At 44.3% G+C, this 21,428-nt stretch overlaps 1 protein-coding gene across 2 annotated transcripts in view; it reads left to right on the top strand.

Moving 5' to 3' along the window:
- Nucleotides 1-21,428, top strand: part of LOC112248197 (netrin receptor UNC5C) — a 346,978-nt gene that overhangs the window by 291,717 nt on the left and 33,833 nt on the right. For both annotated transcript variants that reach the window (XM_042320299.1, XM_042320300.1), the window contains 2 exons: nucleotides 9,465-9,656; nucleotides 18,634-18,981. In XM_042320299.1, coding sequence (XP_042176233.1) covers nucleotides 9,465-9,656; nucleotides 18,634-18,981 — 540 coding nt within the window. The remainder of the gene's footprint in view (nucleotides 1-9,464; nucleotides 9,657-18,633; nucleotides 18,982-21,428) is intronic.

The following is a 21,428-nucleotide window of genomic DNA, read 5'->3' as shown; positions in this document are numbered from 1 at the left end:
CGATCGAAAACCAATCGAGGCGCAATAACATTTTAATCGATGGAATTGAGGATATAAAGACAAACTTGGCATGACCCACAAGTCAAGGACAAGAAACTCCTGGCAGATCAATTCAAACTGGATCCTAAACTCATTGAGATGGAGAGGGTGAATAGGAATGGCACTTTCTTCCCTGATGAACGGCCCAGCTGTGGTAAAACTTTTCAGTTTCAAAGACGAGGGGGAGATTTTCAGGAGAGCCAAGTGCATGAAGGGAATCAAGATCTTCATCAGTGAAGACTTCTCCAAAATAAATGACTAATTGAAGAACGAAAGAAAGGCAACATCGCATAGCTGAAGGTTGATCAGCTGGTCGTTCACCCCCCTTTCGAAGGCCTATGGCAAGTGACTCACCTATAGTCCACTAATTTCACACACACACATTTACTCTACTTTGTTCATGTGTTTCACCTAACCTGGTGACCAAAAACACACATTGCTCTAAATGTCATAACTCTCTGATGTCTTCAGTGGTTTTATGTGGACTGTGTCCATGTGTCAATTCCATAGGAAGTGCACCCCTATTGATATAACTAACACAAATGTATGGTTGTATTGGACATGTGAGGCGTACACTTCTATGTTTCTGTTCCACTCTCCGGATGATTCCCACTCTGTATCTCTCTTAGTTAGGCAGGATATCAACCCTGATGACATGGTCTTCAACCCGTTAGATATTTTAATGAATTCATGAAGTGAATAATACATAGAATGATTATTGATCCAGATTCAAGTTTCCTGAAATTGACCAGAGACGAGTATCATTTGTGATTACTATAATATTAAACTGCTATACAGGTTGTTCCAAACGCTTATCTAATTAATTCCAAGACAAGCTTATTTTATACTTTTTAATTTGAACGTTCGCAGTCTTCCTTAAAAATAAATAAAAAACAACCACCTTGTTCATTATCTGTCTTCTCTCAGTCATGAATGTTCCATTGTTGCCCTTTAGAACCCTGGTTGACTGAAGAGAGAACCAGCCTTTATGACACGTCTGCTTGTAATGCTGTTCACCGCTGTAGAACATCACGAGTGAGAGCAGTATGTCTGCTTACTCTTTTTTTAAGACATATTTCACCTCTGTATTTCACCACTGCTTTCCCTTAAGTTAAATCATGTAAGAGAGAAGCAGAAGGGTTCTGGAAACCTTGTCTTATAACCGGTCTCAAGTAGTATAAAAAGTCTCACAAATCCCTCTGTCCTGAATTCTACAAATTACAAAAAAAGTATAAGAACAAATTTACTCACTTACTTTGGATATCCCCCCAAAATACTAACAAATTCCAAGAATCATTAAATAATATAAAGTTGACTTGGAAAATCATCAATCAACTGTAGACTGAGAAAAATACATCTACAGCTGTCTCATATCAACGTATTGTTGGAAATAAGACCTATAGTCATCCTGGTGTTATTTCATGTCAATTTCATTTATTTTTTTGTGAATGTGGGTTCCTCTCTGTCAAAGAAAATGGGTAACTGATGGAAATTCATTGGATTACATTAAGGGACATTTCCCTACTCTACTTGATCCTCCTGATGTATTGGAGGTGATGATGTTATGGAGGTGATGATGTTATTGAGGTGATGATGTATTGGAGGTGATGATGTATTGGAGGTGATGATGTATTGGAGGTGATGATGTAATGGAGGTGATGATGTTATGGAGGTGATGATGTAATGGAGGTGATGATGTAATGGAGGTGATGATGTTATGGAGGTGATGATGTATGGAGGTATTGGAGGTGATGATGTTATGGAGGTGATGACGTTATGGAGGTGATGATGTTATGGAGGTGATGATGTTATGGATGTGATGATGTAATGGAGGTGATGATGTTATGGAGGTGATGATGTTATGGATGTGATGATGTTATGGAGGTGATGATGTAATGGAGGTGATGATGTTATGGAGGTGATGATGTTGTGGAGGTGATGATGTAATGGAGGTGAAGAAGGTGATTGGTAACTTAAAGATATCAGCAGCAAGTCATGATGAGATTGGTGCCTCTTTTGTGAAATCAGTGTCTTCCTCGATTACTGAGCCTCTAACGTATATCTTCACCAAATCTATGCAAACTGGTACTGTTCCTAAAAAAAAAGCTAAAGTTATCCCACTTTATAAATCTGGGGATCCAATATCTTTTACAGATTATTGGCCAATATCTGTACTAAGAAAAAAAAATGAAAAGAAAAAAAGATTTTCTATATGATCAACAATATGGATTTCGTAAAAAACTACTTCATAGATATGGCTCTTTTGCAACTTGTGGATCAAATCTTTACAGCCCTGAACAACAATGAATACGCTCTTGGCATCTTTTCAGATTTAACCAAAGCGTTTGACACGGTTGATCATGAAATATTACTTTATAAATTGTACTATTATGGTTTTCATGATTATACATATAATTGGTTATATAGTTATGTTTATGATAGAGAACAATGTGTTTATGCAAACGGCTGTGCATCTACCAGAGCTAAGATATCATGTGGTGTCCCACAGGGTTGGATAATTGGACCTTTGTTATTTTTAATATATATCTATGGCCTTGTTGCTGGGTCTTCTTCCGTACTTCTCATTCTCTTTGCTGATGATACCAATTAGATTTTCACACTTTTTATTCACAAATTAAAGAAGCCAACTCAGGCATTGCCAAATCTTCTCAATGGTTCCAGGTAAACAAATTATCTTTAAAAGTAAATTAATTCTAATCACTAGTAATAATAAGAAATATTGTATACAAGAAAAATGGCAAGAATCTTAATTGGTGGGAATTAAATGGAACAAGTTCAATTTGATGAAAAGTTATCCGTAAAGATCATGTTCAATTTGTCTGCAGCACAGTGATGATATCTGTTGGTATCATCAGAAAGATGATCAGGCTTGCTTCCTAACTCAATACTATAGCTTAATTTACCCATATATTAGATACTGTATTATTGTCTGGGCCAGTACATATGCCTCCTACCTACACAAATTACTCATCATACAAAAAAACATTTGCAAGACTAGTCACCTCCCTCTAATTACCTGGCTCCATCTGCACTTTAAGAAACTCAATATCTTGTCTCTTTACCACATGAATGTTCGGCAATTATGCACTTTCATCTACAAATACTCCTACCGAGACAGGTTACCTAAATCCTTTCATGGATTCTTCCAGGTTAATTCTGAAATCCATCTGATCAACACATACGATAACCTTTACCCTCCCCACTGCCGCACCTCACATGGTCAATTCTCTATCAGATACAGAGGTACCATACTCTGGAATTCTTATCTTCACATTGCCAAAACAACATCATCATCATAATCCTTCAATAACTTCAAGCGAAGACTGGGGGTCAGCCTGATTAACCAAACTACCCAGTAATCTCCTCAATGAAGACTGGGGGTCAGCCTGATGAACCAAACTACCCAGTAATCTCCTCCATGAAGACTGGGGGTCAGTCTGATGAACCAAACTACCCAGTAATCTCCTCCGTGAAGACTGGGGGTCAGCCTGATGAACCAAACTACCCAGGAATCTCCTTCATGAAGACTGGGGTCAGTCTGATGAACCAAACTACCCAGTAATCTCCTCCATGAAGACTGGGGGTCAGTCTGATGAACCAAACTACCCAGGAATCTCCTTCATGAAGACTGGGGGTCAGCCTGATGAACCAAACTACCCAGGAATCTCCTTCATGAAGACTGGGGGTCAGCCTGATGAACCAAACTACCCAGTAATCTCCTCCATGAACTGGGGGTCAGTCTGATGAACCAAACTACCCAGTAATCTCCTCAATGAAGACTGGGGTCAGCCTGATGAACCAAACTACCCAGTAATCTCCTCCATGAAGACTGGGGTCAGCCTGATGAACCAAACTACCAAGTAATCTCCTCCGTGAAGACTGGGGGTCAGTCTGATGAACCAAACTACCCAGTAATCTCCTCCATGAAGACTGGGGGTCAGCCTGATGAACCAAACTACCCAGTAATCTCCTCCATGAAGACTGGGGGTCAGCCTGATGAACCAAACTACCCAGTAATCTCCTCCATGAAGACTGGGGTCAGCCTGATGAACCAAACTACCCAGTAATCTCCTCCATGAAGACTGGGGGTCAGCCTGATGAACCAAACTACCAAGTAATCTCCTCCGTGAAGACTGGGGGTCAGTCTGATGAACCAAACTACCCAGTAATCTCCTCCATGAAGACTGGGGGTCAGCCTGATGAACCAAACTACTCAGTAATCTCCTCCGTGAAGACTGGGTGGCATCCTGATGAACCAAACTACTCAATAAATCTCATCCATGAAGTGTGGGGATCAGCCTGATTAACCAAACTACTCTCCTCCATATAGACTCTCCCACACTCACATGTACACACACATTTAACCAAAACAAATCTAATGTTTTTTCGGAATTACTGATCAATTAATTTATAATCAGTAGGTTGTGATATCTGTGTATTGTGTTTCTTTGTGGTGTGGGTTTTCATATAAGCCTCTGTATTGTGGTCTATCACCTGTTTTCTTTGGTGCAAATACATTTGACTTAAATCTAAATCTTTTCAGTAACTATAAATGTCGTTTTTACAGCTGTTTGAAGCTAGTGGACCAAACCCGAAAGTGAAAATCTCCACCATGTTATGGGGAAATGGGATACAGGAGAGGAGGGAGATTTGTTTTGAATGAAGCTTAGTGCTGTTGCAATTATTTTGGTGAAATTAAGGAAAGATGTCAGGGTTCTCGTGAAATCCTTCATAGCCTCATTAAATAAAGGATTGTGTCTTGTGTGATAGGTGTGTGTGTATGTTTATTCAAATTAGCAACTGTTGCTAATCTATTCTAACAGTTTGAAATAAATCCTTTCCTGTTGACTTTGGCTTCCTGTCTGTAATGCTGGCACTGACCTACCCAGTCATGTTTGCCAACATCTCCATTGCAAGAAATGAAATACTGCAAATTCTAATAACATTTTCACACTACTGAGACAATCCGAGCTGAACCGAGCTGTACTGTGCTGCCTGTTACACAATCCATCCAGCACAGTGGCTGGAACCATGCTGGAAAAGACCATGTGAACAGATCATGTCCAAGCCAGCACAGTGGCTGGAACCGTGCTGGAAAAGACCATGTGAACAGATCATGTCCAAGCCAGCACAGTATGTTCGGTTCAGCCCAGGGCTGAGCCCATTTAGTCGACTGGTCGATTGATTGGTCGATTGATTGGTCGATTGATTGGTCGATTGATTGGTCGATTGATTGGTCGATTGATTGGTCGATTGATTGGTCGATTGATTGGTCGATTGATTGGTCGATTGATTGGTCGATTGATTGGTCGGTTGATTGGTCGATTGATTGGTCGATTGATTGGTCGATTGATTGGTCGATAGGCCGTAGGTTGACTGAGATCTTTTTAGTCGAGCAGTGGCAAATATATTTTATATAGACACCTGTCTGAGTGACACCTGTCTGAGTGGACTAATCCGTTGCGAAAGCCTTGGGGATGGCACACCAGTATCACATGTACTGTTAATTACTATAATGTCTAATCTACAATGTTTGTATGGTTATGGTAATTTCTGTTAATCCATTCAATATATTATTACAGTCCCACTGTTGTCATTGTAGGAGTGGACATGTTGTTTGCACAGCGCACAGCCTAGGCTACACTATTTCGTTTCCATTTACAAGTTGTCAATTTATTAATTGTCTTTTGTTTGAAGGCTCCTGTCATTCCTGAGTAAGAACATGCATCTTATTACACATAGAACTAGGCCTAGGCTACCTGGCCTGTGTGCAAATGTAGGCCTATAAACGTTCCCATTTGGGGATTTGATACTGTTTCTGATTGTCGTAACTCACCATCTCTGTGGAGCTTCTCAAAGTCATTTTTTCTTCACCTCAAAAAGCAAGTAAAATAAGTATGTTTTTACATCCACTGAGAATGACAATAGTTCCTCAACGTAGCCTATTGGAAAAATCTTTCCAGCACTCTCCCTTTCGATAACCACTCGGCGTGAAAGGGGAAAAAATGTAACTCTCTGATCAGGTGGAAATGTCATTAAAAAAAAGGCCTAGCTGATTACATTTTATCCCTTGAGGAAATAGCCTACAGCTAATAGTTGATACGTTGTCTCAAATGCCTTGCAGACAGGCCATGCATAGCCAACGTGATTTACAGGATATTTATTTTTATCAAGATGTTTTCTAACTGTGGGCTGCAATGTTTATATTACTTTTAGATTTGTATCATTTTAATTTAGATATAATTTTGAGTAATCACATGACATTGATTTTGAGATATGAAGACTTTATTAGGAATTAAATTAAACTGTTCCACGAAAAAAAGCAAATGAAGATCATAACTGGCATGCAGATCAGTAGAAATAGTAGGATAACTCAGTACTCCAAATGGTAGGATAACTCAGCACTCCAAATGGAAGTGGTAGGATAACTCAGTACTCCAAATGGTAGGATAACTCAGCACTCCAAATGGAAGTGGTAGGATAACTCAGTACTCTAAATGGAAGTGGTAGGATAACTCAGTACTCTAAATGGAAGTGGTAGGATAACTCAGTACTCCAAATGGAAGTGGTAGGATAACTCAGTACTCCAAATGGAAGTGGTAGGATAACTCAGTACTCCAAATGGAAGTGGTAGGATAACTCAGCACTCCAAATGGAAAAGGTAGGATAACTCAGCACTCCAAATGGAAGTGGTAGGATAACTCAGTACTCCAAATGGAAGTGGTAGGATAACTCAGTACTCCAAATGGAAATGGTAGGATAACTCAGTACTCCAAATGGAAAAGGTAGGATAACTCAGCACTCCAAATGGAAGCGGTAGGATAACTCAGCACTCCAAATGGAAGTGGTAGGATAACTCAGCACCCCAAATGGAAAAGGTAGGATAACTCAGCACTCCAAATGGAAATGGTAGGATAACTCAGCACTCCAAATGGAAAAGGTAGGATAACTCAGCACTCCAAATGGAAAAGGTAGGATAACTCAGCACTCCAAATGGTAGGATAACTCGGCACTCCAAATGGTAGGATACCTCAGCACTCCAAATGGAAAAGGTAGGATAACTCAGCACTCCAAATGGAAAAGGTAGGATAACTCAGCACTCCAAATGGAAATGGTAGGATAACTCAGCACTCCAAATAGAAATGGTAGGATAACTCAGCGCTACAAATGGAAAAGGTAGGATAACTCAGCACTCCAAATGGAAAAGGTAGGATAACTCATTACTCCAAATGGAAAAGGTAGAATAACTCAGCACTCCAAATGGAAATGGTAGGATAACTCAGCGCTCCAAATGGAAAAGGTAGGATAACTCAGCGCTCCAAATGGAAATGGTAGGATAACTCTGCACTCCAAATGGTAGGATAACTCAGCACTCCAAATGGTAGGATAACTCAGCACTCCAAATGGAAATGGTAGGATAACTCAGCACTCCAAATGGAAAAGGTAGAATAACTCAGCACTCCAAATGGAAAAGGTAGGATAACTCAGCACTCCAAATGGAAATGGTAGGATAACTCTGCACTCCAAATGGTAGGATAACTCAGCACTCCAAATGGTAGGATAACTCAGCACTCCAAATGGAAATGGTAGGATAACTCAGCACTCCAAATGGAAGTGGTAGGATAACTCAGCACTCCAAATGGAAGTGGTAGGATAACTCAGCACTCCAAATGGAAGTGGTAGGATAACTCAGCACCCCGAATGGAAAAGGTAGGATAACTCAGCACTCCAAATGGAAGTGGTAGGATAACTCAGCACTCCAAATGGAAGTGGTAGGATAACTCAGCACTCCAAATGGAAGTGGTAGGATAACTCAGCACTCCAAATGGAAGTGGTAGGATAACTCAGTACTCCAAATGGAAGTGGTAGGATAACTCAGTACTCCAAAGGGAAGTGGTAGGATAACTCAGTACTCCAAATGGAAGTGGTAGGATACCTCAGCACTCCAAATGGAAAAGGTAGGATAACTCAGCACTCCAAATGGAAGTGGTAGGATAACTCAGTACTCCAAATGGAAGTGGTAGGATAACTCAGTACTCCAAATGGAAAAGGTAGGATAACTCAGCACTCCAAATGGAAGTGGTAGGATAACTCAGCACTCCAAATGGAAGTGGTAGGATAACTCAGCACTCCAAATGGAAGTGGTAGGATAACTCAGCACTCCAAATGGAAGTGGTAGGATAACTCAGCACTCCAAATGGAAGTGGTAGGATAACTCAGCACCCCAAATGGAAAAGGTAGGATAACTCAGCACTCCAAATGGAAATGGTAGGATAACTCAGCACTCCAAATGGAAAAGGTAGGATAACTCAGCACTCCAAATGGAAAAGGTAGGATAACTCAGCACTCCAAATGGTAGGATAACTCGGCACTCCAAATGGTAGGATAACTCAGCACTCCAAATGGAAAAGGTAGGATAACTCAGCACTCCAAATGGAAAAGGTAGGATAACTCAGCACTCCAAATGGAAATGGTAGGATAACTCAGCACTCCAAATAGAAATGGTAGGATAACTCAGCGCTCCAAATGGAAAAGGTAGGATAACTCAGCACTCCAAATGGAAAAGGTAGGATAACTCATTACTCCAAATGGAAAAGGTAGAATAACTCTGCACTCCAAATGGAAATGGTAGGATAACTCAGCGCTCCAAATGGAAAAGGTAGGATAACTCAGCGCTCCAAATGGAAATGGTAGGATAACTCTGCACTCCAAATGGTAGGATAACTCAGCACTCCAAATGGTAGGATAACTCAGCACTCCAAATAGAAATGGTAGGATAACTCAGCACTCCAAATGGAAAAGGTAGAATAACTCAGCACTCCAAATGGAAAAGGTAGGATAACTCAGCGCTCCAAATGGAAATGGTAGGATAACTCTGCACTCCAAATGGTAGGATAACTCAGCACTCCAAATGGTAGGATAACTCAGCACTCCAAATGGAAATGGTAGGATAACTCAGCACTCCAAATGGAAATGGTAGGATAACTCGGCACTCCAAATGGAAAAGGGTGCCGACCGCTAGCCTATTACTTATTCCGGGCAACTTCAGGAGCGTAATGGCAGAACCTGTGGAAGCCAGCAGCAGGCAGCGGGAGGAGGAGGAGGGTCGAGTAGGGAACAGGTTTTTTCTTCTGATTAGGCTATATTGATCTCTGGCTCCCTCTTTAGTAATTTGTGTGTCTTCATTTTTAATTGCAGTGCTTTGATTTAATTGAAACACATAGAGTGTGTCTATATATGGGGAAATGCATGTTTTAAAATTTCAACCAATCGATTGGTCGAAAGAACAGATTACTCTCAGTCGACCAAGACAGCCCTAGTTCAGCCTTGTAGTATGAATCAGGTTTAATTTAAACCTCCCCAGGTTCTCACTGTGTCCCTCCCTCTCTGTGTCTCTGTCACAGCGGCCCCCAGCACAGAAAACATGGCGCTCTACGTAGGCATCGTCATCGCTGTCATAATGTGTCTGGTCATCTCCGTCATCGTGGCGCTCTTCGTCTACCGGAAAACCCACCGGGACTTTGACTCTGACATCATCGACTCATCAGCCCTCAACGGAGGCTTCCAGTCGGTCAATATAAAGACGGCGCGCTCAGGTGAGTAGGATGTGGGGTGGTGACTAGGTCCTAGCTTAGCCTGGGTACGAGACCTGTTTGTGCCATCATTACAGTCCTTGCCACTCCTTGTCATATGCCAGTAGTGGAAGGATAGCACAAACAGGTCTGGTACCCAGGCTATTTCTAGCTGTGCTCTTATCGTTGCATCTTTAGGCAATGGTTCAGTTTGGGATGTCTTTCCGGTAACATTTTATTTCATGACATATAGATTACCCATATTTACTAAGAAATGACATAGTATAGATTACCCATATTTACTAAGAAATAACATAGTATAGATTACCCATACTTACTAAGAAATGACATAGTATAGATTACCCATATTTACTAAGAAATAACATAGTATAGATTACCCATACTTACTAAGAAATGACATAGTATAGATTACCCATATTTACTAAGAAATGACATAGTATAGATTACCCATATTTACTAAGAAATGACATAGTATAGATTACCCATATTTACTAAGAAATGACATGGTATAGATTACCCATATTTACTAAGAAATGACATAGTATTATAAATGGTTATTACACTGCAGTGATGTAGTTAAATCACTAAACCTCCAGTCCGAGTCGAGTTCCAAGTCCCTAGTGTAAGTTACTTTCTAAATGTAATCCGTTACAGTTACTAGTTACCTGTCCAAAATTGTAATCGGTAACGTAACTGTTGGATTACCTCAGTAACGTAATCTGATTACATTCAGTTACTTTTAGATTACAGCAGTTGCACCATTGGAAGACATAGCTGGGACTGTAGCCTACAAAAGCCCATTCCTACTCTTTTCCCGCGATTCATCAAACACATTTGGTGTGTCATCATAGTGGTCTCATAGAGTCGCTCAGGTGGAACAAATTTAAATTTGCACCTTTTTTTTTCAATTCTCATTTGAATGTCATTGAGAAAACATCCTTTCTGAATTTAAAAATAATCCTCGAAGTAATCATTTTGTTTTTTTCAAAAATATCTGTATTCTGATTACAATATTTTATCTTGTAACGTAAACAGATTACAGTTGCCAGTTATTTGTGTTCCCTTACATGTAACAGATTACATGTTATCCGTTACTCCCCAACCCTGCTCACAAGCTACTTGTCATTAGTGTTGTAAGGCTAATTAGATAATACATGCTAGGTAACAGTTGCTGCTGCAGCTAGTATTATGCTAAATATATTTTTCTGACAACAAAGACATAAATGGTTGAGTCCATTCGCGAATCACCACTGGTCCGAGTCGGCGTCACGAGTCGTGGAAGTCTTGACTTGAGTCTGAATCAAGTCTGAGTCCTGTACTCGAGTACTACAACACTGTTACACTGTATGAATTACATATGTAGGGGGGTCATTAAATCAACCACCCCAAGCACCATTTGGTACTAGGTACCTACCAATTGTGAGCAGAAGTGTTTGAAGCCAAAATGTCCTATGAGACACCAGGTGACGGCTAGTGAAGACAGTGCAGTAACATAAAGTGCTATAATGCTATAATTCTACAGACAGCGTGATATGGAGTAACACAGTGTGTTTCAGTATGTTAATAAGAATATGAATTGCTAGTTAACTGCTAATTTAATCTAGATATACACTAATGTAACCATAATTAATATCCCTGATTTAATCATGGCTGTAATCGTTATCTTAGTTAGCTCTTTTTGTAGAGTAAAACATGTATATGCTGAGTGGTGCTGAGAGTGTAGAAATTGTTTATCTGATCCAGTATAGTATATACTTTATCCTTAGCCTCCCGGAGAAAGTCAAATACTTGTACAAATACTAATACTCTCCTCTTATCATGGCTTTCCGTTTCCCTGATAACATCAAGATGTTTCCTTCTCCAGCCCAGATACTCAACGTTAGTCATTTCTGATAGACTTTCCTCTTTCCTTCCATCCTGTTGAGGGACGGCACATACCATAGATATGGCCCCAAAGCACCTCCGACCACAGCCATTTCTCCTGTTGGTGTACAGTCAGTATGACCGCCGCACCAGTCCACCAACCACATAGCATTATCTTGAAAGGTAATGTCCATTCTAGCAAATATATTTCTATGGTACAGACTTCCTGGTGCTCTAGTACTGCAGCTATGCCACAACCATCCAAGTTTTCCTCTGCCATTGCAGACAACACACAATAACACCAAACCTCACCGGTACAGACAACACACAATAACACCAAACCTCACCGGTACAGACAACACGTGATAACCAAACCTCACCAGTACAGACAACACGCAACAACACCAAACCTCACCGGTACAGACAACACACAATAACACCAAACCTCACCGGTATAGACAACACGTGATCACCAAACCTCACCGGTACAGACAACACGCCATAACACCAAACCTCACCGGTACAGACAACACACAATAACACCAAACCTCACCGGTACAGACAACACACAATAACACCAAACCTCACCGGTACAGACAACACACAATAACTGTAACGGCATTCGTCTGTTGAAGGAGAGTCAGACCAAAATGCAGCGTGGTGGTTACTCATGTTCTTTAATGAAAAAATAGCGATACATGAAATAACTAAATAAATACAAAAACAACAAACGAAATGTGAAAACCTAATTACAGCCTATCTGGTGAACACTACACAGAGACAGGAACAATCACCCACAAAATACACAGTGAAACCCAGGCTACCTAAATATGGTTCCCAATCAGAGACAACGAGAATCACTTGACTCTGATTGAGAACCGCCTCAGGCAGCCAAGCCTATGCTAGACACACCCCTAATCAGCCACAATCCCAATGCCTACAAAAACCCCAATACGACAACACAATAAACCCATGTCACACCCTGGCCTGAACAAATAATTAAAGAAAACACAAAATACTAAGACCAAGGCGTGACAGAACCCCCCCCAAGGTGCGGACTCCCGGACGCACCTCAAAACCATAGGGAGGGTCCGGGTGGGCGTCTGTCCATGGTGGCGGCTCCGGCTCGGGACGTGGACCCCACTCCATAAATGTCTTAGTTCCTCCCCCTTGCGTCCTGGGATAGTCCACCCTCGCCGCCGACCATGACCTCGTAGTCCTCACCCAGAACCCCACTGGACTGAGGGGCAGCTCGTGACTGAGGCAGCTCGGGGACTGAGGGGAAGCTCGGGACTGCTCGGGACTGAGGGGAAGCTCGGGACTGAGGGGCAGCTCGGGCCTGAGGGGCAGCTCGGGACTGAGGGGCAGCCCGGGACTGAGGGGCAGCCCGGGACTGAGGGGAAGCCCGGGACTGGGGGGACGCCCGGGACTGAGGGGAAGCCCGGGACTGAGAGGAAGCCCAGTACTGAGATGAAGCTCAGGCAGGTAGTTGGCTCCGGCAGATCCTGGCTGGCTGGCGGATCTGGAAGAGTCTGGTTGACTGGCAGATCTGGAAGAGTCTGGTTGACTGGCAGATCTGGAAGAGTCTGGTTGACTGGCAGATCTGGAAGAGTCTGGTTGACTGGCAGATCTGGAAGATCATGGCTGACTGGCGAATCTAGCTGCTCTGGCTGCTCCATGCAGACTGACAGCTCTGGCTTCTCCATGCAGACTGGCAGCTCTGGCTGCTCCATGCAGACTGGCAGCTCTGGCTGCTCCATGCAGACTGACAGCTCTGGCTGCTCCATGCAAACTGGCAGCTCAGGCTGCTCCATGCAGACTGACAGCTCAGACTGCTCCATGCAGACTGGCAGCTCTGCCTGCTCCATGCAGACTGACAGCTCAGGCTGCTCCATGCAGGCTGACAGCTCTGGCTGCTCCATGTAGACTGGCAGCTCTGGCTGCTCTATGCAGACTGGCAGCTCTATGCAGACTGGCAGCTCTGGCTGCTCCATGCAGACTGGCAGCTCTGGCTGCGTTGAACAGGCAGGAGGCTCCGGCAGCGCTGTAGAGGAGGAAGGCTCTGGAAGCGCTGAACAGGCGGGAGACTCCGACAGCGCAGGAGAGGAGGAAAACGCTGGCTGCGCCTGAACAGGCGGGAGGCTCCGACAGCGCTAGAGAGAAGGATGGCTCTGGCTGTGCTGAACAGGCGGGAGGCTCCGGCAGCGCTAGAGGGAAGGAAGGCTCTGGCTGTGCTGAACAGGCGAGGCGCACTGAAGGCCTGGTGCGTGGTGCTGGAACTGGTGGTACTGGATCGAGGACATGCACAGGAAGCCTGGTGCGGGGAGCTGCTACCGGAGGACTGGTGTGTGGAGGTGGCTCTGGATAGACCGGACCGTGCAGGCGCACTGGAGCTCTTGAGCACCGAGCCTGCCCAACCTTACTTGGCTCGATGCCCACTCTAGCCCGGCTAATACGAAGAGCTGGTATGTACCGTACCGGGCTATGCACCCACACTGGAGACACCGTGCGCTCACTAGCATAACACGGTGCCTGCCAGGTCTCTTTAGCCCCCCGGTAAGCACAGGGAGTTTGCGCAGGTCTCCTACCTGGCATCGCCATACTCCCTGTGAGCCCCCCCCAATACATTTTTGGGGGTGACTCTCAGGCTTCCATCCGCGTCGCCGTGCTGCCTCTTCATACCAGCGCCTCTCCGCTCTCGCCGCCTCCAGTTCTTCTTTGGGGCGTCGGTATTCACCAGGCTGTGCCCAGGGTCCTCTTCCGTCCAATATCTCTTCCCAAGTCCAGAAGTCCTTTGATCGCTGCTCCTCACGATTAACAGGGAGAGTTGGCTCAGGTCTGACTCCTGACTCTGCCACTCTCTCCCTGAGCCCCCCCCCCAATAAATTTTTTGGGCTGCTTTTCGGGCTTCCTTGCCAACCGTGTTCCCTCGTATCGTCGGCTCTTATCTCCGGCTGCCTCTGCTCTCCTAAGTGCCTCCACCTGTTCCCATGGGAGGCGATCTCTTCCGGCCAGTATCTCCTCCCAAGTGTAACAACCTTTGCCATCCAACACGTCTTCCCATGTCCATTCCTCCTTTCGCTGCTCCTGCTGTCGCTGCCTGTTACCACGCCGCTCGGTCCGGGTGTGGTGGGTGATTCTGTAACGGCGTTTGTCTGTTGAAGGAGAGTCGGACCAAAATGCAGCGTGGTGGTTACTCATGTTCTTTAATGAAAAAATAGCGATACATGAAATAACTAAATAAATACAAAAACAACAAACGAAACGTGAAAACCTAATTACAGCCAATCTGGTGAACACTACACAGAGACAGGAACAATCACCCACAAAATACACAGTGAAACCCAGGCTACCTAAATATGGTTCCCAATCAGAGACAACGAGAATCACCTGACTCTGATTGAGAACCGCCTCAGGCAGACAAGCCTATGCTAGACACACCCCTAATCAGCCACAATCCCAATGCCTACAAAAACCCCAATACGACAACACAATAAACCCATGTCACACCCTGGCCTGAACAAATAATTAAAGAAAACACAAAATACTAAGACCAAGGCGTGACAATAACACCAAACCTCACCGGTACAGACAACACACAATAACACCAAACCTCACCGGTACAGACAACACACAATAACACCAAACCTCACCGGTACAGACAACACTTGATAACAGCAAACCTCACCGGTATAGACAACACTTGATAACACGAAACCTCACCGGTACAGACAACACACAATAACACCAGACCTCACCGGTATAGACAACACGTGATAACACCAAACCTCACCGGTACAGACAACACTTGATAACACCAGACCTCACCAGTAGTGACCTTCATCAGCGTGACAGGCAATTCTCATTAGATCAGGATTTAAAAGATGTCGGAGACCAGCCATGCAGCTTTGTGTTATTAATCCCAGACTCCCCCTCACCCTCCCACTGGTCTAAAGGTGGCCTTTACGTCTAGACTGAAGCATCTGTAGTCCACCGCTGTGAACTTTCCCTGCTGGTTGCCTGCCTGGTCTCTTACGGTGAGAGAAGAAGAAGACAGAGGCCGGATTAACATTCAAATCAGAGTGTGAATGAAAAGTGGAGATCTGAGATGGAATGCAATTTGGTCGGAAGCGTATTGTGTGTGTGTGTTTGAGCGCCGGGTGACATTTCATCAGCAGACCATCAGGATGTCAATCCTCTAGTGAAGGCTCATCTCAGGTTAATATTAATAAAGAATTCCGTTTTCGCCTTCCTCTTCCATCAAGCTTTTGGCAGTCTGTTGCCTGTTAATTACATTTCAGTGGGTGTGAATTGGCGGAAAGATGAGCTGGCTGGAAGAGTACAGAGACAGAGTGATAGTGAAGAAGAGGACAGAGACAGAGTGATGGGGAAGAAGAGGACAGAAGGGAGGGATATTGAGGGAGGAAATGAGGGAGGAACGAGAGAGCGAGGAAGGAAACAAGGGAGGAGTTGAGGTGAGAGAGGAAGGGAGGGGAGGGATGGTGAGGGAGGAGAGGAAGGGAGGGATGAGAGAAAGGGAGGGGAGGGATGGTGAGGGAGGGAGGAGAGTAAGGGAGGGAGGAGGGGAGGGATTGTGAGGGAGGAGAGGGATGGTGAGGGAGGAGAGTAAGGGAGAGAGGAGGTGAGGGCTGGTGAGGGAGGAGAGTAAGGGAGGGAGGAGTGGAGTGGAGTGGAGGGATGGTGAGGGAGGGATAGTGAGTGAGGAGAGTAAGGGAGGGAGGAGGAGAGGGCTGGTGAGGGAAGGATGGTGAGGGAGGGGTGGTGAGGAAGGAGAGTAAGAGAGGGAGGAGGGGAGGGATGGTGAGGGTCAGATCGGTGTGCAGGGTTTCACAAACAAACTAAAGTAGTGGACGAGCTCCTACTGTGGATGGAAACAGGATTATTAACTGGTACGTCCCAAATGGCACCCTATTCCCTATGCAGTGTACTACTTTTCACCAGGGTGCATATGGAAGCAGTGCACTACATAGGGAATAGGGTGCTATTTGGTACATTCCCAGCGTCTTTTGTCCGTATCTTGCCAAAGATGATGGATGGAACCATACACTAACAGACTCAGACAAAGGAATTGATGTTTAACGAATGTTCAGGTATGATGAGATCATACCTGGTTTCATCATACCTGGTTTCATCAAGTCTCTGTAGTGCCTCATGGTCGGAGTTTGCACCTTTGGGACAATTCCATTGGTTCCACTGAGTTAGGCAATCTCATTCAAGAGCAACTATTGTATTTCAATGAAAACAAATATGTTGAACCTGCAAGTTTGTTCCATATACTGTTACCACAGGTGAGGTAGATAAATGATGCCCTCTTATGGATATACTGTACCACAGGTGAGGTAGATAAATGATGGAAGTCCTCTTATGGATATACTGTACCACAGGTGAGGTAGATAAATGATGCCCTCTTATGGATATACTGTACCACAGGTGAGGTAGATAAATGATGGAAGTCCTCTTATGGATATACTGTACCACAGGTGAGGTAGATAAATGATGCCCTCTTATGGATATACTGTACCACAGGTGAGGTAGATAAATGATGGAAGCCCTCTTATGGATATACTGTACCACAGGTGAGGTAGATAAATGATGCCCTCTTATGGATATACTGTACCACAGGTGAGGTAGATAAATGATGGAAGCCCTCTTATGGATATACTGTACCACAGGTGAGGTAGATAAATGATGCCCTCTTATGGAGGCTCTGCTTTTTCAGGTTTAACGGTGTACGGTGAAGTTGCCCCTAGACACTGATCTTAGGTCCGTTTAGCATTTTCACCGCTAAATCAAATCAAATCAAATGTTATTTGTCACATGCGCCGAATACAACAGGTGTAGTAGACCTTACAGTGAAATGCCTACTTACAAGCCCTTAACCAACAATGCAGTTTTAAGAAAATACCTACAAAAAAAGTAAGAGATAAGAACAACAAATAATTAAAGAGCTGCAGTAAATAACAATAGTGGGGCTATATAGAGGGGGTACCAGTACAGAGTCAATGTGGAGGCTATATAGAGGGGGTACCAGTACAGAGTCAATGTGGAGGCTATATAGAGGGGGTACCAGTACAGAGTCAATGTGGAGGCTATATAGAGGGGGTACTGGTACAGAGTCAATGTGGAGGCTATATAGAGGGGGTACCAGTACAGAGTCAATGTGGAGGCTATATAGAGGGGGTACCAGTACAGAGTCAATGTGGAGGCTATATACAGGGGGACCGGTACAGAGTTAATGTGGAGGCTATATAGAGGGGGTACCAGTACAGAGTTAATGCGGAGGCTATATAGAGGGGGTACCAGTACAGAGTTAATGTGGAGGCTATATAGAGGGGGTACCGGTACAGAGTCAATGTGGAGGCTATATACAGGGGGTATCGGTACAGAGTCAATGTGGAGGCTATATACAGGGGGTATCGGTACAGAGTCAATGTGGAGGCTATATACAGGGGGTATCGGTACAGAGTCAATGTGCTGGGGCACCGGTGTCGAGGTAATTGAGGTAATATGTACACGTAGGTAGAGTTATTAAAGTGACTATGCATAGATAATAACAGAGAGTAGTAGCGGTGTAGAAGAGGGTGTGGGGGGGCGGGTGGCAATGCAAATAGTCTGGGTAGACATTTGATGAGATGTTCAGTAAGGGTTCATGTTTGCATTTAGGGGAGGGGAAGCTAATCCTAGATCTGTACCTAGAGGAAACTTTAACCCAGAGCCCAATCAACTGCCACATTCAGGGCAGGTGTATCTGCTAACGAGCTGCATATTAATTAGCAATCAGTGTTAATGTTCAGACCGAGTGTCGGGGCTCTTAATAAAAGTCCCCTGTACAGAAAATGCCTCATCCAATAAGTCTTGTAATGTAATGTAACTGAATCATTTGACACATTGTGTGATTAGACATTTTGAGACAATAATTCCCGAAATATAAACCTGTGGTACAGAATTCCTGATGCAGTCTGCTCTTGATCAACCAGGTTATTATTGTGAACATAATTTGTTATTGATTTACACGTCTAAATAACACATTTTGTTAAATGTAAATTTGGAATTTGACAAAACGTATTATCAATCATCGCTGACCTCTGACCCCCAGCTGACTTGCTGACTGCTCCACCGGACCTGACCAACGCTGCGGCCATGTACCGCGGCCCCGTCTACGCCCTGCACGACGTGTCCGACAAGATCCCCATGACCAACTCGCCCCTTCTGGACCCCCTGCCCAACCTGAAGATCAAGGTGTACAACTCCTCTGGCCTGGTCACTCCTTCGGAAGACCTGTCTGACTTCTCCTCCAAGCTGTCCCCTAAGGTCACCCAGTCCCTGCTGGACAGTGAGAACATGAACCTGCGTAACCAGAGCCTGGCTCGGACCCGAGACCCCTCCTGCACCGCCGCAGGATCCTTCAACTCCCAGGGAGGACACCTCATTGTGCCCAACTCAGGTACTCAATCAATCCAATCTATTTTATCAAGCCCTGTTTCAAGTGTTTATTGTAACGTGCACTAGTGAAATGCCTTTTCTTGCTCTTTCCCAACAATGCAGTTGTACAATAAAACATTTATTAAAAAAAGTCAAATAGAACAAAAACACATGAGAAATATAAATAAGAAGAACACTAGAAAGTAAGTAAGCTACATACAGGGGCAGTTCCAGGGTCAGTAGTTATATACAGGGGCAGTTCCAGGGTCAGTAGTTATATACAGGGGCAGTTCCAGGGTCAGTAGCTATATACAGGGTCAGTTCCAGGGTCAGTAGCTATATACAGGGACAGTTCCAGGGTCAGTAGCTATATACAGGGACAGTTCCAGGGTCAGTAGTTATATACAGGGTCAGTTCCAGGGTCAGTAGTTATATACAGGGGCAGTTCCAGGGTCAGTAGCTATATACAGGGGCAGTTCAGGGTCAGTAGTATATACAGGGTCAGTTCCAGGGTCAGTAGTTATATACAGGGGCAGTTCCAGGGTCAGTAGCTATATACAGGGGCAGTTCCAGGGTCAGTAGCTATATACAGGGTCAGTAGCTATTCAGGGTCAGTTCCAGGGTCAGTAGCTATATACAGGGTCAGTAGCTATATACAGGGACAGTTCCAGGGTCAGTAGCTATATACAGGGTCAGTTATAGGGGTCAGTAGCTATATACAGGGTCAGTTCCAGGGTCAGTAGCTATATACAGGGTTCCAGGGTCAGTTATATACAGGGTCAGTAGCTATATACAGGGTCAGTTCCAGGGTCAGTAGCTATATACAGGGTCAGTTCCAGGGTCAGTAGTTATATACAGGGTCAGTTATACAGGGTCAGTAGCTATATACAGGGTCAGTTCAGGGTCAGTAGCTATATACAGGGTCAGTTCCAGGGTCAGTAGCTATATACAGGGTCAGTAGCTATATACAGGGTCAGTTATATACAGGGTCAGTAGCTATATACAGGGTCAGTAGTTATATACAGGGTCAGTAGCTATATACAGGGTCAGTTACAGGGTCAGTAGCTATATACAGGGTCAGTAGCTATATACAGGGTCAGTTCCAGGGTCAGTAGCTATATACAGGGTCAGTTCCAGGGTCAGTAGTTATATACAGGGTCAGTTCCAGGGTCAGTAGCTATATACAGGGTCAGTTCCAGGGTCAGTAGCTATATACAGGGTCAGTAGCTATATACAGGGTCAGTTCCAGGGTCAGTAGCTATATACAGGGACAGTTCCAGGGTCAGTAGCTATATACAGGGTCAGTAGCTATATACAGGGACAGTATCAGGGTCAGTAGCTATATACAGGGACAGTTCCAGGGTCAGTAGCTATATACAGGGTCAGTAGCTATATACAGGGTCAGTAGTTATATACAGGGTCAGTAGCTATATACAGGGTCAGTTCCAGGGTCCAGGGTTCAGGGTCAGTAGCTATATACAGGGTCAGTAGCTATATACAGGGTCAGTTCCAGGGTCAGTAGCTATATACAGGGTCAGTAGCTATATACAGGGTCAGTTCCAGGGTCAGTAGCTATATACAGGGTCAGTAGCTATATACAGGGTCAGTAGCTATATACAGGGTCAGTTCCAGGGTCAGTAGCTATATACAGGGTCAGTTCCAGGGTCAGTAGCTATATACAGGGTCAGTAGCTATATACAGGGTCAGTTCCAGGATCAGTAGCTATATACAGGGTCAGTTCCAGGGTCAGTAGTATATACAGGGACAGTTCCAGGGTCAGTAGCTATATATACAGGGTCAGTTCCAGGGTCAGTAGTTATATACAGGGTCACAGTTCCAGGGTCAGTAGCTATATACAGGGTCAGTTCCAGGGTCAGTAGTTATATACAGGGTCAGTAGCTATATACAGGGTCAGTTCCAGGGTCAGTAGCTATATACAGGGTCAGTTCCAGGGTCAGTAGCTATATACAGGGTCAGTTCCAGGGTCAGTAGCTATATACAGGGTCAGTAGCTATATACAGGGTCAGTTCCAGGGTCAGTAGCTATATACAGGGTCAGTTCCAGGGTCAGTAGTTATATACAGGGTCAGTTCCAGGGTCAGTAGTTATATACAGGGGCAGTTCCAGTCAGTAGCTATATACAGGGTCAGTTCCAGGGTCAGTAGTTATATACAGGGTCAGTTCCAGGGTCAGTAGTTATATACAGGGTCAGTTCCAGGGTCAGTAGCTATATACAGGGTCAGTAGTTATATAGGGTCAGTAGTTATATACAGGGTCAGTTCCAGGGTCAGTAGCTATATACAGGGTCAGTAGCTATATACAGGGACAGTTCCAGGGTCAGTAGCTATATACAGGGTCAGTTCCAGGTCAGTAGCTATATACAGGGTCAGTTCCAGGGTCAGTAGCTATATACAGGGACAGTTCCAGGGTCAGTAGCTATATACAGGGTCAGTTCCAGGGTCAGTAGCTA

Source organism: Oncorhynchus tshawytscha, linkage group LG04 (genome assembly GCF_018296145.1).
Source record: "Oncorhynchus tshawytscha isolate Ot180627B linkage group LG04, Otsh_v2.0, whole genome shotgun sequence".
Lineage (NCBI taxonomy): Eukaryota > Metazoa > Chordata > Actinopteri > Salmoniformes > Salmonidae > Oncorhynchus > Oncorhynchus tshawytscha.
Note: the sequence above shows the minus strand (reverse complement) of the source record. Positions and strands in the feature narration are given on the sequence as shown.